General features: G+C 43.5%; 1 protein-coding gene across 1 annotated transcript in view; it reads left to right on the forward strand.

Annotated features, from left to right (window-relative positions):
- Positions 1-5,680: 5,680 nt before the first annotated feature.
- The window catches only part of LOC311103020 (zinc finger E-box-binding homeobox 1-like), a gene marked incomplete at its 5' end in the record, with an annotated part of 97,922 nt that continues 88,672 nt past the window's right edge, over positions 5,681-14,930 (forward strand). The window contains one exon of the mRNA XM_084144513.1: positions 5,681-5,738. Within this exon, the coding sequence (XP_084000639.1) occupies positions 5,681-5,738 (58 nt within the window). The remainder of the gene's footprint in view (positions 5,739-14,930) is intronic.

The raw sequence follows: 14,930 nt of genomic DNA on the forward strand, positions 1-14,930 counted from the left end.
TTGGATGCAACTCAGCATTCTTTGTCCTCCAAACACAACGAGTTGAGTTTTTACCAAAAATATCTATTTTGGTTTCATCTGACCATATGACATTCTCCCAATCCTCTTCTGGATCATCCAAATGCACTCTAGCAAACTTCAGACGGGCCTGGACATGTACTGGCTTAAGCAGGGGGACATGTCTTGCACTGCAGGATTTGAGTCCCTGGCGGCGTAGTGTGTTACTGATGGTAGGCTTTGTTACTTTGGTCCCAGCTCTCTGCAGGTCATTCACTAGGTCCCCCCGTGTGGTTCTGGGATTTTTGCTCACCGTTCTTGTGATCATTTTGACCCCACGGGGTGAGATCTTGCGTGGAGCCCCAGATCGAGGGAGATTATCAGTGGTCTTGTATGTCTTCCATTTCCTAATAATTGCTCCCACAGTTGATTTCTTCAAACCAAGCTGCTTACCTATTGCAGATTCAGTCTTCCCAGCCTGGTGCAGGTCTACAATTTTGTTTCTGGTGTCCTTTGACAGCTCTTTGGTCTTGGCCATAGTGGAGTTTGGAGTGTGACTGTTTGAGGTTGTGGACAGGTGTCTTTTATACTGATAACAAGTTCAAACAGGTGCCATTAATACAGGTAACGAGTGGAGGACAGAGGAGCCTCTTAAAGAAGAAGTTACAGGTCTGTGAGAGCCAGAAATCTTGCTTGTTTGTAGGTGACCAAATACTTATTTTCCACCATAATTTGCAAATAAATTCATTAAAAATCCTACAATGTGATTTTCTGGAAAACAAATTCTCCATTTGTCTGTCATAGTTGACGTGTACCTATGATGAAAATTACAGGCCTCTCTCATCTTTTTAAGTGGGAGAACTTGCACAATTGGTGGCTGACTAAATACTTTTTTTCCCCACTGTATTTGCTTGACAATCACTGGCTGACAAAATGTAATGACCGCCACAGCCCTAGGTGGGGTCGTGCATTTTTTTAAATGTCAAAATGGGGTCGCGGGCCCAAAATGTTTGGAAACCCCTGCCCTATTCCCTACATAGTGCATTACTTTTGACTAGAGCTTTTGACCAGGGCATTTAGGGCTCTAGTCAAAAGTGGTGCAATACAGTGGCTTGCGAAATTATTTACCTCCCTTTCCTATTTTGTTGCCTTACAACCTGGAATTAAAATGGATTTTGGGGGGGGGTTGTATCATTTGATTTACACAACATGCCTACCACTTTGAAGATGCAAAATATGTTTTATTGTGAAACAAACAAGAAATAAGACAAAAAAACAGAAAACTTGAGCGTGCATAACTATTCAACCCCCAAAGTCAATAATTTGTAGAGCCACCTTTTGCAGCAATTACAGCTGCAAGTCTCTTGGGGTATGTATCTATAAGCTTGGCAAATCTAGCCACTGCGATTTTTGCCCATTCTTCAAGACAAAACTGCTCCAGCTCCTTCAAGTTGGATGGGTTCCGCTGGTGTACAGCAATCATTAAGTCATACCACAGATTCTCAATTGGATTGAGGTCTGGCCTTTGACTAGGCCATTCCAAGACATTTAAATGTTTGCCCTTAAACCACTCGAGTGTTGCTTTAGCAGTATGCTTAGGGTCATTGTCCTGCTGGAAGGTGAACCTCCGTCCCAGTCTCAAATCTCTGGAAGACTGAAACAGGTTTCCCTCAATGATTTCCCTGTATTTAGTGCCATCATTCCTTCAATTCTGACCAGTTTCCCAGTCCCTGCCAATGAAAAACATCCCCACAGAATGATGCTGCCACCACCATGGTGATGGTGTTCTCGGGGTGAGGTGTTGGGTTTCTGCCAAACATAGCGTTTTCCTTGATGGCCAAAAAGCTCAATTTTAGTCTCATCTGACCAGAGTACCTTCTTCCATATGTTTGGGGCGTCTCCCACATGGCTTTTGGCGAACACCAAATGTGTTTGCTTCTTTTTTTCTTTAAGCAATGGCTTTTTTCTGGTCACTCTTCCGTAAAGCCCAGCTCTGTGGAGTGTACTGCTTAAAGTGGTCCTATGGACAGATACACCAATCTCCGCTGTGGAGCTTTGCAGCTCCTTCAGGGTTATCTTTGGTCTCTTTGTTGCCTCTTTGATTAATGCCCTCCTTGCCTGGTCCGTGGGTTTTGGTGGGCAGCCCTCTCTTGGCAGGTTTGTTGTGGTGCCATATTCTTTCAATTTTTAAATAATGGATTTAATAGTGCTCCGTGGGATGTTCAAAGTTTCTGATATTTTTTTATAACCCAAACCTGATCTGCACCTCCACAACTTTGTCCCTGACCGGTTTGGAGAGCTCCTTGGTCTTCATGGTGCCGCTTGCTTGGTGGTGCCCCTTGCTTAGTGGTGTTGCAGACTCTGTGGCCTTTCAGAACAGGTGTATATATACTGAGATCAAGTGACAGATCATGTGACACTTAGATTGCACATAGATGGACTTTATTTAACTAATTATGTGACTTCTGAAGGTAATTGGTTGCACCAAATCTTATTTAGGGGCTTCATAGCAAAGGGGGTGAATACATATGCACACACCACATTTCCGTTATTTATTTTTTATAATTTTTTGAAACAAGTTATTTTTTTAATTTCACTTCACCAATTTGGAATATTTTGTGTATGTCCATTCAGGTCTGATTGAACACAGTTGGACCTGCTGATTGCTTTGGAATGGCCCTGTCTTCCTCCCATACGCCACACCTGGGTTCAAACACTATTCAAAATTTTTCAAAATACTTTGAGCATTTGTTCTAGCCTGCCCATAGAGTGCAAGATGGGTGGGATTTGCAGTTTTGGAACTAGCCAGGCAAGCTCAATCAAGCACAGATAAAGTACTTGAGGTGATTTTTTATAGTATTTGAACCCAGGTGTGGGCCCTGTTGTCCCCAGAGCTGCAGTGAACCCTGGTGCTACTGGAGAACAGCCAGTCCTTTCTTTAGGTAGGAGGCAGGAGGATTGAATCACCACTGGGCTGGCTGGCTGATGGTCTCATGACCCTCTCTCTCTCTTTCCCTCTCTCTCTCTCTCTGCAGTCTCGGAACGCATTCCTTCATCCCACACGTGCCCTCTCCTCTCCCAGATAGTAGGGTATGAGATTTGTGGAAAGAAAAGCTTGTTTAGATGCATCATAGATTTGATGGTATCCCAAGCAAATGTATCCCAATTTTGGTGAAAAACCTCTGAAACATTCTTTATTTATAAACTCATTTATATATATATATATATATATTTTTTTACAATAATTCTATGTACAAAAAATATATATATATTTTTTTAAGACTTTTGCATTTTTAAATGTTTTTGGATTGATTCATCTTCCTTCATGTTATAGCCTTACTCAGTCCATGCAACCAAAAACAACACCCACAGAGGAGTGATATAACAGGTGCAAATAGCCATCTATGCTCCACCCACCACTACATGTACCAGCTGTGTCACTGTCATAATGAACCTAAATTAAAACATAGGAATAGGCTCTACTAAGGTATTTTTAAACCATAATACTCACTAGAGTCTTGGTCAATTACTTGTAAGCTTCCATAATGATATAACCCCAACCCTACCAGAAACTCTGAAGAGTATATATATAAGGTAAGGGTTAGGGTTAGGGTTAAGGTTAAGGACCCTAGTGACCCAAACCATAGGACCAACAAACCTTCTTTCTGCCCGTGATCATCGCACTTTCCAACATGCTTATATGTATATATATATATATATATATATTTTTTTTTTAAACATATATACAGTGGGGAGAACAAGTATTTGATACACTGCCGATTTAGCAGGTTTTCCTACTTACAAAGCATGTAGAGGTCTGTAATCTTTATCATAGGTACACTTCAACTGTGAGAGACGGAATCTAAAACAAAAATCCAGAAAATCACATTGTATAATTTTTAAGTAATTAATTTGCATTTTATTGTATGACATAAGTATTTGATACATCAGAAAAGCAGAACTTAATATTTGGTACAGAAACCTTTGTTTGCAATTACAGAGATCATACGTTTGCTGTAGGTCTTGACCAGGTTTGCACACACTGCAGCAGGGATTTTGGCCCACTCCTCCATACAGACCTTCTCCAGATCCTTCAGGTTTCGGGGCTGTCGCTGGGCAATATGGACTTTCAGCTCCCTCCAAAGATTTTCTATTGGGTTCAGGTCTGGAGACTGGCTAGGCCACTCCAGGACCTTGAGATGCTTCTTACGGAGCCACTCCTTAGTTGCCCTGGCTGTGTGTTTCGGGTCGTTGTCATGCTGGAAGGCCCAGCCACGACCCATCTTCAATGCTCTTACTGAGGGAAGGAGGTTGTTGGCCAAGATCTTGCGATACATGGCCCCATCCATCCTCCCCTCAATGCGGTGCAGTCGTCCTGTCCCCTTTGCAGAAAAGCATCCCCAAAGAATGATGTTTTCACCTCCATGCTTCACGGTTGGGATGGTGTTCTTGGGGTTGTACTCATCCTTCTTCTTCCTCCAAACACGGCGAGTGGAGTTTAGACCAAAAAGCTCTATTTTTGTCTAATCAGACCACATGACCTTCTCCCATTCCTCCTCTGGATCATCCAGATGGTCATTGGCAAACTTTAGACGGGCCTGGACATGCGCTGGCTTGAGCAGGGGGACCTTGCGTGTGCTGCAGGATTTTAATCCATGACGGCGTAGTGTGTTACTAATGGTTGTCTTTGAGACTGTGGTCCCAGCTCTCTTCAGGTCATTGACCAGGTCCTGCCGTGTAGTTCTGGGCTGATCCCTCACCTTCCTCATGATCATTGATGCCCCACGAGGTGAGATCTTGCATGGAGCCCCAGACCGAGGGTGATTGACCGTCATCTTGAACTTCTTCAATTTTCTAATAATTGCGCCAACAGTTGTTGCCTTCTCACCAAGCTGCTTGCCTATTGTCCTGTAGCCCATCTCAGCCTTGTGCAGGTCTACAATTTTATCCCTGATGTCCTTACACAGCTCTCTGGTCTTGGCCATTGTGGAGAGGTTGGAGTCTGTTTGATTGAGTGTGTGGACAGGTGTCTTTTATACAGGTAACGAGTTCAAACAGGTGCAGTTAATACAGGTAATGAGTGGAGAACAGGAGGGCTTCTTAAAGAAAAACTAACAGGTCTGTGAGAGCCGGAATTCTTACTGGTTGGTAGGTGATAAAATACTTATGTCATGCAATAAAATGCAAATTATTTACTTAAAAATCATACAATGTGATTTTCTGGATTTTTGTTTTAGATTCCGTCTCTCACAGTTGAAGTGTACCTATGATAAAAATTACAGACCTCTACATGCTTTGTAAGTAGGAAAACCTGCAAAATCGGCAGTGTATCAAATACTTGTTCTCCTCACTGTATATATATGTAAGCATGTTATATATATATATATATATATATATATATATATATATATATATATATATATATATATATATATATATAACCATAACTCGTACCTAACCTTAACCCTTACCTTAACCATTTTAAATGTAAACTTCAATGGGGTAGGGACATCCTAAGGATCCCTGATACCATAGCACGCACCCTATGGTTTGGGAGGTGTAGAAGGTAATGTCGTAAAGCAGAGTGTCGTAAAGCAGGTGCAGGGAGGGGAGGTGAAGCGGGGGGAGTGGGGTAGAGAGAGGAGGTGACTCTCCAGCAGCATTTAGACACAGCGAAAGGATCATGGCGGATGGCCCCAGGTGTAAGCGCAGAAAGCAGGCAAATCCGAGGAGGAATAACGGTATGTAAAACTACTCCAATTTACCTTCTTTTCGTGTGGTGAAGTGGACTAGAATGTGTTCTATCGAATTCTCGATCCTCCGAAGACTTTAGGACCTCCGGAGTCCCGTTTTTAGTGGGTCAAAGTGCTGTAAAGTAGCAAGTAAGCGCACCATTATAGCCCTATGTGGTGTACCGTTATACCTGTCTCGCGACTCTCCCTCCGCCTAGCGGTTGAGTGCACCACCCTGGACCGTTATACGCACCTAATCCCGTCCTTCACTCGCTTTTGTTTCCCGTTCAGTCCCTTTTAGAATCTATTTAAATCCACTTTTCCTATTTTTTTAGTTTTCAACTTGATAGCTTGTTTCACCGTCTCTCGCCTTTCCATTGGGTAGCTTTCTAAAAACCAGTGTCTGGGAAAATAACGTTACCTGGTTGTTTTTGCGGACTGCGGTATTTTGTCGCCTTCTTTATCAATATGGAATATAGATTGATGTTCTGAAATGAGTGAATATGTGTATAAGGTGTATTTCTTCAATGCACTTTGGAAAAAAATAACTGTTTCTGTCGCCTTTCTGTTTGTCGCACCGTAGCAGGTAGCGCGAGCCATGACAGGACACTGTTGCTACATGGAGGGCTCAGGCTTTTGGAAATGTTTTTACTGTGGAAATTGCGCTGTTCTGCTTTTTGATTTTCTATTCAAATGCATGCTGTTATGTTTATGTAGGCTACACATGATACTTTCTCTCTTATTTTAATTGTAAAAGATGTGTACGCATGATGTACGCGTTTTCACAATTGACAATGGCAAGTGTGCATTACAAATCATTCGAAAAGTTATTGCTAAGATAAGTTGAAAATATGCAGAACAAGATAAAGTAGCTATAATTAATAAACAGAAATGAAAATGAACTTCTAACGAAAAAGGGTTGTTTCTGTAGCATGCATTGTTGGGTAACGTCAGAAAATGGGAAGAATATATCAAGCGCTGTTTGTGTGAACAAGGCATAGCCTATATAAACAAGGCACAGCCTATATAAGGAGTGTGCGGTTACATCCACGGTCCTGCGCTGGGAATTCTGATTTTACACACTCTCAAGGTTTTGTGTCATGGGAGCGAAACTTGCAGTTGGAGCCAACCTGTTCATCCAGAGTTTTTATACTTACATTATTTTAGTTATTTTGTTTTTGTTTGTGCTTTTGTGTTTGTGTTTGTGGTTAAAACGTCTGCATTGTAGGGTTGTCCGGGTAGCCAGTGCGGTTCTCTGAATAGTTGTTTTCTCTCCAGTAATTTAATCCATTTAATAGTGGAAGGCTTTTATCTGGAAATCATATTAAACCGTATTTGACTTGCAAAGATCATGTTCTTCGGGTTGCTTGTCGTTGCCTTATGCGTTTTATTAATCTCGTGTGTTCTCATTTTATTTAGTTATGGGACTTGTGACTTTTGTTTCAACATCGGAGTTGGAAGTTTTTCACACATAGGAATAATGTTAGTGTTGTAGGCTGTTTGTAGGCCTATGGGTTTTTCTCCTGTAGGCTAGCTGACGACATGCGTAGCCTACGTACAGCCTCCTGCGAGCAGTCACCAGCACAGCATCGCAAGTGGTCGAGCCACCCAGCGCAGCCTGCAGGGACTGGGAACATGTTTACCTAAACACCCCTCTGTCAAAACATCAAAACAAACCGGCAGTCTGATTTAGGGTGACTGAATACGCTGTTAGAGAAGAAATCGTCTCATGGGAATCTGTCTTGCCGTTCCAAAGCAGCGGAGAGCGGTCCCTGTGCGGTGCGACGCAACAAATGGCAACTTGTGCAGGTAGAAAAGGCAACGGTATCATTTACATTTACATTTTAGTCATTTAGCAGACGCTCTTATCCAGAGCGACTTACAGTTAGTGAATACATATATATATATATTTTTTTTTATACTGCCCACCCCCCGTGGGAATCAAACCCACAACCCTGGCGTTGCAAACGCCATGCTCTATCAACTGAGCTACATCCCTGCCGACCATTCCCTCCCCTACCCTGGACGACGCTGGGCCAATTGTGCGCCGCCCATGTGACTTTTGTTGTGTATCTGTAGGCGCGGCATGCTGTCATCATGAGTGAATTTGCTGTGATTTTTCTCTTGGAGTCGCTTGTTGTGCTTACTCCTTGTTTGTTTTCGCTTACTGTCATTGTATAACATGGACTTATTTCGTGTGCTCCTTATTGTCTTTTTGGCTGAAAAGGTGTTGGTCACCGGTCCATATGATGTCAGCTCTTGATTGACGACGGTTAATTTTGTGCATTCTGTAAGGTACACACCTTATAACAGACCTGTTCTAGCGCGCTTTTGCACCTCAGTCATGGTAGGCCTACATTATTTATAGCCTAGGCTACATTTAGGGCATTTCGATCCACTACAGAGAACGCACCTGGTAAGGTGCACTAATATATTATATAATTATATAATTGGTGCGTGGTTTCATTTGAATAATACATTATTGGCTGTTTTGAGACGTTCTATTTAATTTTATATTTTTGAACAGATTTGTTTTATTTTTCTACAAGCATTTTTATTTATCCACTTATTTTCCTTTTTGCATATGTCACTGTAATCTTTGTCCATCGAATGTTCATTTCAGAAATAAATAGAGTTCTGTTTTATTACTTTTTCTTTGTATTCATGTTATGCATTTTAAATGTTATCTGTTTTAAAATACATAGGCTACTATATAATACATAAAGAGTGGGGATCAAACATAAAGTTCAGGGGACCATAGTAACCATAGTGATGTCTTAATCATGTGATATGGGTGCATCAACCTGCTGGGTGGAAGAGCTCAATATACTGTACCAATACAATGTGAGACAGAGAGAACCTGGTTGATCCTATATTTCATATTTGTAGGGGGCGTTATGCCTGAATGTTTGACATCAGGTTAAAAGCCTTTTAGGGGCAGTGCTTTGTGGCAGGGGGTCTGTAGTGTTGGTTACTGAAGCCAAAAGGTACTTAGTCATCTGGCCCTGTCCTGTATTGGTTGTCTTCCTGGGCCTGGCAGAGCAGAGCAGGCTGAGACCAAGGTGAGCTCCCGTCACAGCTTTAAACATGGAGGTGCTAACAGCCGGCCAGCAGGCAGGACGACAGGTGTTTGCAATCTGTGGGATACTAGTGTTTCCACTGGCTTCCTTTGTGATTTCTCCTATCCTGTCCAGGCCTAGTCCAGCTCCCGTCAGGAATAGCAGCGACCATTCCCTAGAATGGCAATTTAACACATCAATTTGGGAAAAGAGGAATGCAGCACGGTATTAACATTCTTAGCAAAAGTCACTATTGGCCCATCTTTGTAGATGAGTGAGAGTGGAGGGTATTGGGCCTACATTTCAAAGGAACTAACTGCATATACACTGAGTGTACAAAACATCCAAGACATAGACTGACCAGGTGAATCCAGGTGAAAGCTATGATCCCTTATTGATGTCACTTGTTAAATCCACTTCAATCAGTTTAGATGAAGGGGAGGAGACAGGTTAAAGAAGGATTTTAAAACCTTGAGACAATTGAGACATGGATTGTGTATGTGTACCATTCAGAGGGAGAATGGGCAAGACAAAATATTTAAGTGCCTTTGAACGGGGTATGGTAGTAGGTGCCAGGCGCACTGGTTTGAGTGTGTCAACAACTGCAACGCTGCTGGGTTTTTCACACTCAACAGTTTCTCGTGTGTTTCAAGAATGGTCCACCACCCAAAGGACATCCAGCCAATTGACACAACTGTGGGAAGCATTGGAATCAACATGGGCCAGCATCCCTGTGGAACGCTTTCAACACCTTGTAGAGTCCATGCCCCGATAAATTGAGGCTGTTCTGAGGGCAAAAGGGGGTGCAACTCAATATTGTTCCTAATGTTTTGTACACTCAGTATATTTGTATGTAGGTTGGATTTCTATTTATTTGAATTTATAAATATAAATAATTGGTCATTTAGCAGACGCTCTTATCCAGAGCGACTTACAGGAGCAATTAGGGTTAAGTGCCTTGCTCAAGGGCACATCGACAGATTTTTCACCTAGTGGGCTCGGGGATTAGAACCTGCGACCTTTCGGTTACTGGCACAACGCTCTTAACCACTAAGCTACCTGCCGCCCAATTTATCAAAGGGGCTCTCTCTTTCTCATGCTTCTCTCTCTCTCTCTCTGTCTCTCTTTGTCTGTCTCTCTGCAACACACACACATACAGTACACCACAGTTTTGGAAGTTTCTTGGCTCAATGAATCATCCTACAGAAGAAGACGAATGGGTCTGTGGGTCTAGTTTTTGCTTCTGTAAAGCTGTATGATGTAACAGAGGATGTATATTTGGCTGGCAAAAGTACAATTAGTGTGCTGGACTCATTTTTCCCTCTAAATAATATTGAATGTAACCACATGCTGTAAAGTTGTGTGAGAACAATAAAGAAACACTGTGGTTAAGCTAACGCTCTTAAGAAAATAAGATGTTTTGGCCATTCCAAAGGCTTCAGGGGGGAGGGGTGGTGTTCTGTGGGCCGGCATGCTGCTTTAGTGTTTTAAAAGCCAGCTGTTATCATTTAAAAGGTCTACTACCCCTGGTGAGTGGAGTTTAGCAGAAGAGGAAATTTTCATTTATCAGTTATTTTGCTTTTGAGCAACTTCCTCTGCTGCATATGAAAGTGCCAAGTCAGAGGAAAATCCCCCGCCTCCTGTTCTCATCCCGGTCCTTTATTCTGGGGGGAAGACACAGTAGCCAGGGGTGCTGTTGATTGCCCCCTGACCTAGGCACCCATGCGTGCCTCCACTATGATTTCACTTTCCCCCCTGTGCCATTGTTGTGTCCCTTCCAGCATGTCCAATTGTGTTTGTGTTTAAGTCCCTTCAATAAAAAGATCCTGAGGGGTAAAAAGCGTGGGGGTTGGCTCTGGACTTTGGTCTCCTCCCCCTACTCCCTCAATCCCTCTCTGTCTCCCTCCATCCCCCTGACCAGTACAGCCCCTCGGTCCTGTCGAGTTTGGTGGGCAGGGAGAGAGAGAGAGAGGGACAATAAGGGGGGAGGGGTCGTGAGAGCTGGCAGAGTGACACTGAGGTGCTGCTGGAGAGGAGAGCCAGTGGAAAGGAAGGTGGACACTCACTCAATGTCAAACAAACATGACAGCTTCTTTTACATTAGAATAGTGTGAGTGTTTCCTATGGAATGGAATGCAGAGGATTTATTTTGGTTAGTGAGGCAAACTATAGCCTGTTTTGTGTCTTGAATAATCATTTATTTTTCTTTGTAATATTTATGTATCTCCATGCATTTTCAAATGTATGATATGAAATTCTTATCTTCATTCAATTCACTATGTCACACAGTTCAATGATTTCCCAGCAGACAATTCTGTTTGTGCCCATAATCTGAGGTACCGCACTCAAACCCTTTCCCACTGTTGTTGAGGGAGCTTAATGATTAGCAAGCTCCTATAGAGGCAATGCATTACCCTATAAAAAGGTGCTTTCTCTTGCCTTAGAAAAGCACTTTTAAAACCCAAGTCAGTTTCACTAACCCCCTTAACTGTGTTTGAATGTGCTTTATTGGGGTTGTGTGTGGATGAATGCTTAAATGAACCATTGTGTGTTAAGGCTTTGGTTGGAGAAAGCCTGAGGAGAAAGAGCCTAGTTACCTTTACAGTCTGCCTGCTCTACCTCATACACTTTCAGTAGAGGAAGAAAAGGCCCATTGAGTGGGGCTGGCTTGGGGAGGGAGAGGCCTTTTCACACTCTGCTTGTGGGAAACTTCTCCCCGTACTGGGCATATCCATTTGCATATGACCCATTCTCTTCCCAGAGACCCCAAGACTGACGGAGGAATATGTGGAACGCTATGAGAATTCATCACAATCTCCCTCAGTCTCACGACACGCAATGCTCAGGTTCTTGCGTTTGCATTTTTTGGGGATATGCGCGCCCCTCTTTTGTTTTGGAAACGTGTTTAGGCTATTTGTCCGTGTCTACTGCCTATGCCTCCTGACTGTGTCATTTTGTGTTTTGTTTTTCCTGCGTGTTGTCTAAGCCCCGTATTTAGTGTGTGTTAAACTGAGGATGAGTCCTATAATGTGCTCCATCAGCAGGCAAAAGTCCCCCTCTATATAACCCATATAGGGCCCACGACGGAGCTGCGTGACTGGGCTGCCAGGGCTGGAGGTGCCGGGGGGCTATGCGGGGGCCAAGGCTGACATAATGAATGAAGAGGAATAAGCAACGGAGTGTCAACAGTGTTGTTGAAAGGACAGAAATATCCTCTAGTTATTCAGTTAGTGGTTGGCGGGACAGGGAGGGGCTATGCAGTGAGGCGTCAGGCCAACTGAACTGAACAAAAACATGACGGGGGGCTCAGAAGGATCGCAAGGGAGACTGGGCCCCAGAATAGAATAGGATATCTCCTTGTTGCTAGATCAGGTCAGGAGCCTTCCTCAGTGGTTCAGATCCGCTCAGGGGACTGAGAATGGGACCTTGAAGGAAGCAATGAGGTGTTGCCAAACTATCTGCTATCAATCTATTGAGTTATTCATGTAGGCCTATTTCATATTTTTGTCCATCAGCAATTGAAAAAAAACGCACTGATTTGACCAATGACATTTCTGAGTGTGTGCTGTTTACAATACAATAGGCTTACTCTATCTGACAGTATCCAGCACTGGGACTGAGAATGGTAGTAGAGACCACTTTAGTGTGTTGTTGTGAACATACAAGAAATGCTTCCCCCTACACTTTCCTCTCCTCCTCTCTTCTTCGCCTCTTGCTCCTCTCCTCCTCCGCACTGACTCACCAGACAGGTGTGTTGGTAAGATGACCTCACCCAGCCCACAGGCCTCAGGATTAGTTGTGTATCGCTTCTAAGGGCAATCAATTAAATGTCTACTCTTCCCTCTCTCTCTCCCCTCTCTCTACCTGGATATTGAGACAGATGGGAGTTGAAATTACAGTCCAAATACAAATTAAGTGTCTACTCCTCCCTCTCTCCCTGTCTCTCTTTTGTTCTCTCTTTCCTCCTACCTGTTCCATATTACATAGAAACAGGTGGGAGTTGAAACGATAGTCCAAAACCAAATAAGCCTGTTCCGTAGACCTGTGGTTCCCAAACTGTTTCGCTTCCATCATTGGGGAATGTCCCACGCCAGGTGGGAGCTGAAATGATAGTGTACCGTTGTGTATAGCCTGTACCTGGGGGAGATGGCAGCTCTAAATTGCCATCCTTTGGGGGTTATTCATTGTGAGCAGCTTGGGCTCGGTTGATGTGTCTTTTTTAATAATGTGTTTGGTGGCTGATCTTTAGGCTGGGCTAGTCCTGTTGGGTGTTGACACTACTGTCTGTAGCCTCAGCCTCCCCTCTCCTCCCTCCCTCTCCTCTTCCCTCCTCTCCTGTCCTCCCTCTTATCTCCTGTTCCTCAGTGTCTGTTGTTTCAGCCTCTCTTCCCTCTCTCTCTTTCCCTCCTCCTCTCCCTCCCTCCCTCCCCTTCCTCCCCTCCTCCTCCCTATGTATTGCCTCAGCCTCTCCTCTCCTCCCTCCTCCTCTCTTCCCCTGTTCCCCAGTGGAGCGGTTAATGAAAGGCCTGTGTTAACAATAGGCAGGCAGCAGGCGCTGGGCCGCCAGCCCTCATCATGCCAGCTTGTGTTTGGGCCACATACTCATCAGTGGAATCTTTGTTCCTCACATTTAACCTGATAATTCACTACCATTTTCCCTCAAAACACAACTGTTGAAGCAATATGGCGGATGTATGTATGCAGAGATCATAAAGTTTCGTACCTGCATAAAACATTTTTGTGTTACTATATAATTTACCTTTACTGCAGTGGGCTAAATCAGGGTCACACAGAGTGTTTCTTGGGAGTCTTAAACAAATCTACTTTGAAACAAAAGTATACCCCTCACACACATGGTTATGGGCTTAAAAAAAATAAAACACCTATACCATGTCAGATGTAGAGTTGACATGTATTCAATTTTGAGTGTGCATCCCAATATTACACTTTATATACATCACTGAAGACTGAAATATATCAAAACCGTTTGAAGCAAACTGACTGATAATGAGACTCCAGGCAACCTAATCTCTATTTAGGCACTACTTTTGACCAGGGTCTATAGTGGCCTATGGTGCACTTTATAGGCATAGGGTGCCATTTGGGAGGATGACAGAATGTGAGAGCAGTCCTGTCTCACACACTGACTACACTTAGCATTGAGCTCTGCTGAAAAAATACTATTCACTCACTATATCTCTATCGCACTGGCAGGGCCAGGCCTGGCCAGCTCAGCCTCAGCCTCTCTCCTCTCCTCTCTGCCTGACTTATAAACAAGGTGACTAAGGGTTTCTGTTAAAGCTGTAGGCTGGCTAGCTACCTATCACAGTGTGACTGTGTGGCCCTGTGTTCGTCACTCAATGTGGCCTGGGGACAGGGACATCACAGGGGCCATTTTAGTCTCTGTCAACATTTCCATATCATTAGGATGGCTCTGGATACACACATCCCTCTGGGCTGCGTCCCAAATAGCACTATATAGTGAACTAATTTTGAGCCCTATGTACCCTGGTCAAAAGTAGTTCAATATACAGTATAGGGAATAGGGTGCCATTTGGGAAGCAACCCGGTTGATGAATGAGTTTGGTCTATAAACTGCTTTATTAGCTCTATTCACCACTATGCCTGTTGATCAGAGTCTGCATTGTCTCATTTGCTTACTGTCCTTAATTTGATCAGGTTTCGGTGTGTCTAGCTACCTACCTAATACTCACCTGATGTCATTGACTCTAGACTAAAGCAAAGTACACATAGTCTGTCCAAGCTCCACCCCTCCAAGTCCCACATCTGTCCTCCTCTTACTCATAGAGACATCATCCTGGTCGTGCTCATTACTCTGACAGACTGGCACCCAGCCTCCTGTCCCGTTTAGACAGAGGGAGAGCCAATGAACTGTGGGTTTTAATTGATCATGTTTAGAGTCATATGACACCATTATTTAGTGCTTGTAGTCTTTGGGTGTTTGTTTGTTAGTTGTTTCCTGCTGTTGATCTAAACAGAGGACCAGGCATCATTAGGTGTCTCATCTGTTAACTGCGCCACACTGAGTTAACATCACAACATGCCTCTCTCTCTCTCTCTCTATCTCTCTCTCTGTCTCTCAATTAAATTAAATTCAATTTGCTTTATTGGCATGACGTAA

Source organism: Coregonus lavaretus, assembly GCF_964263955.1.
Source record: "Coregonus lavaretus genome assembly, chromosome: 2".
NCBI classification, from domain to species: Eukaryota; Metazoa; Chordata; class Actinopteri; order Salmoniformes; family Salmonidae; genus Coregonus; species Coregonus lavaretus.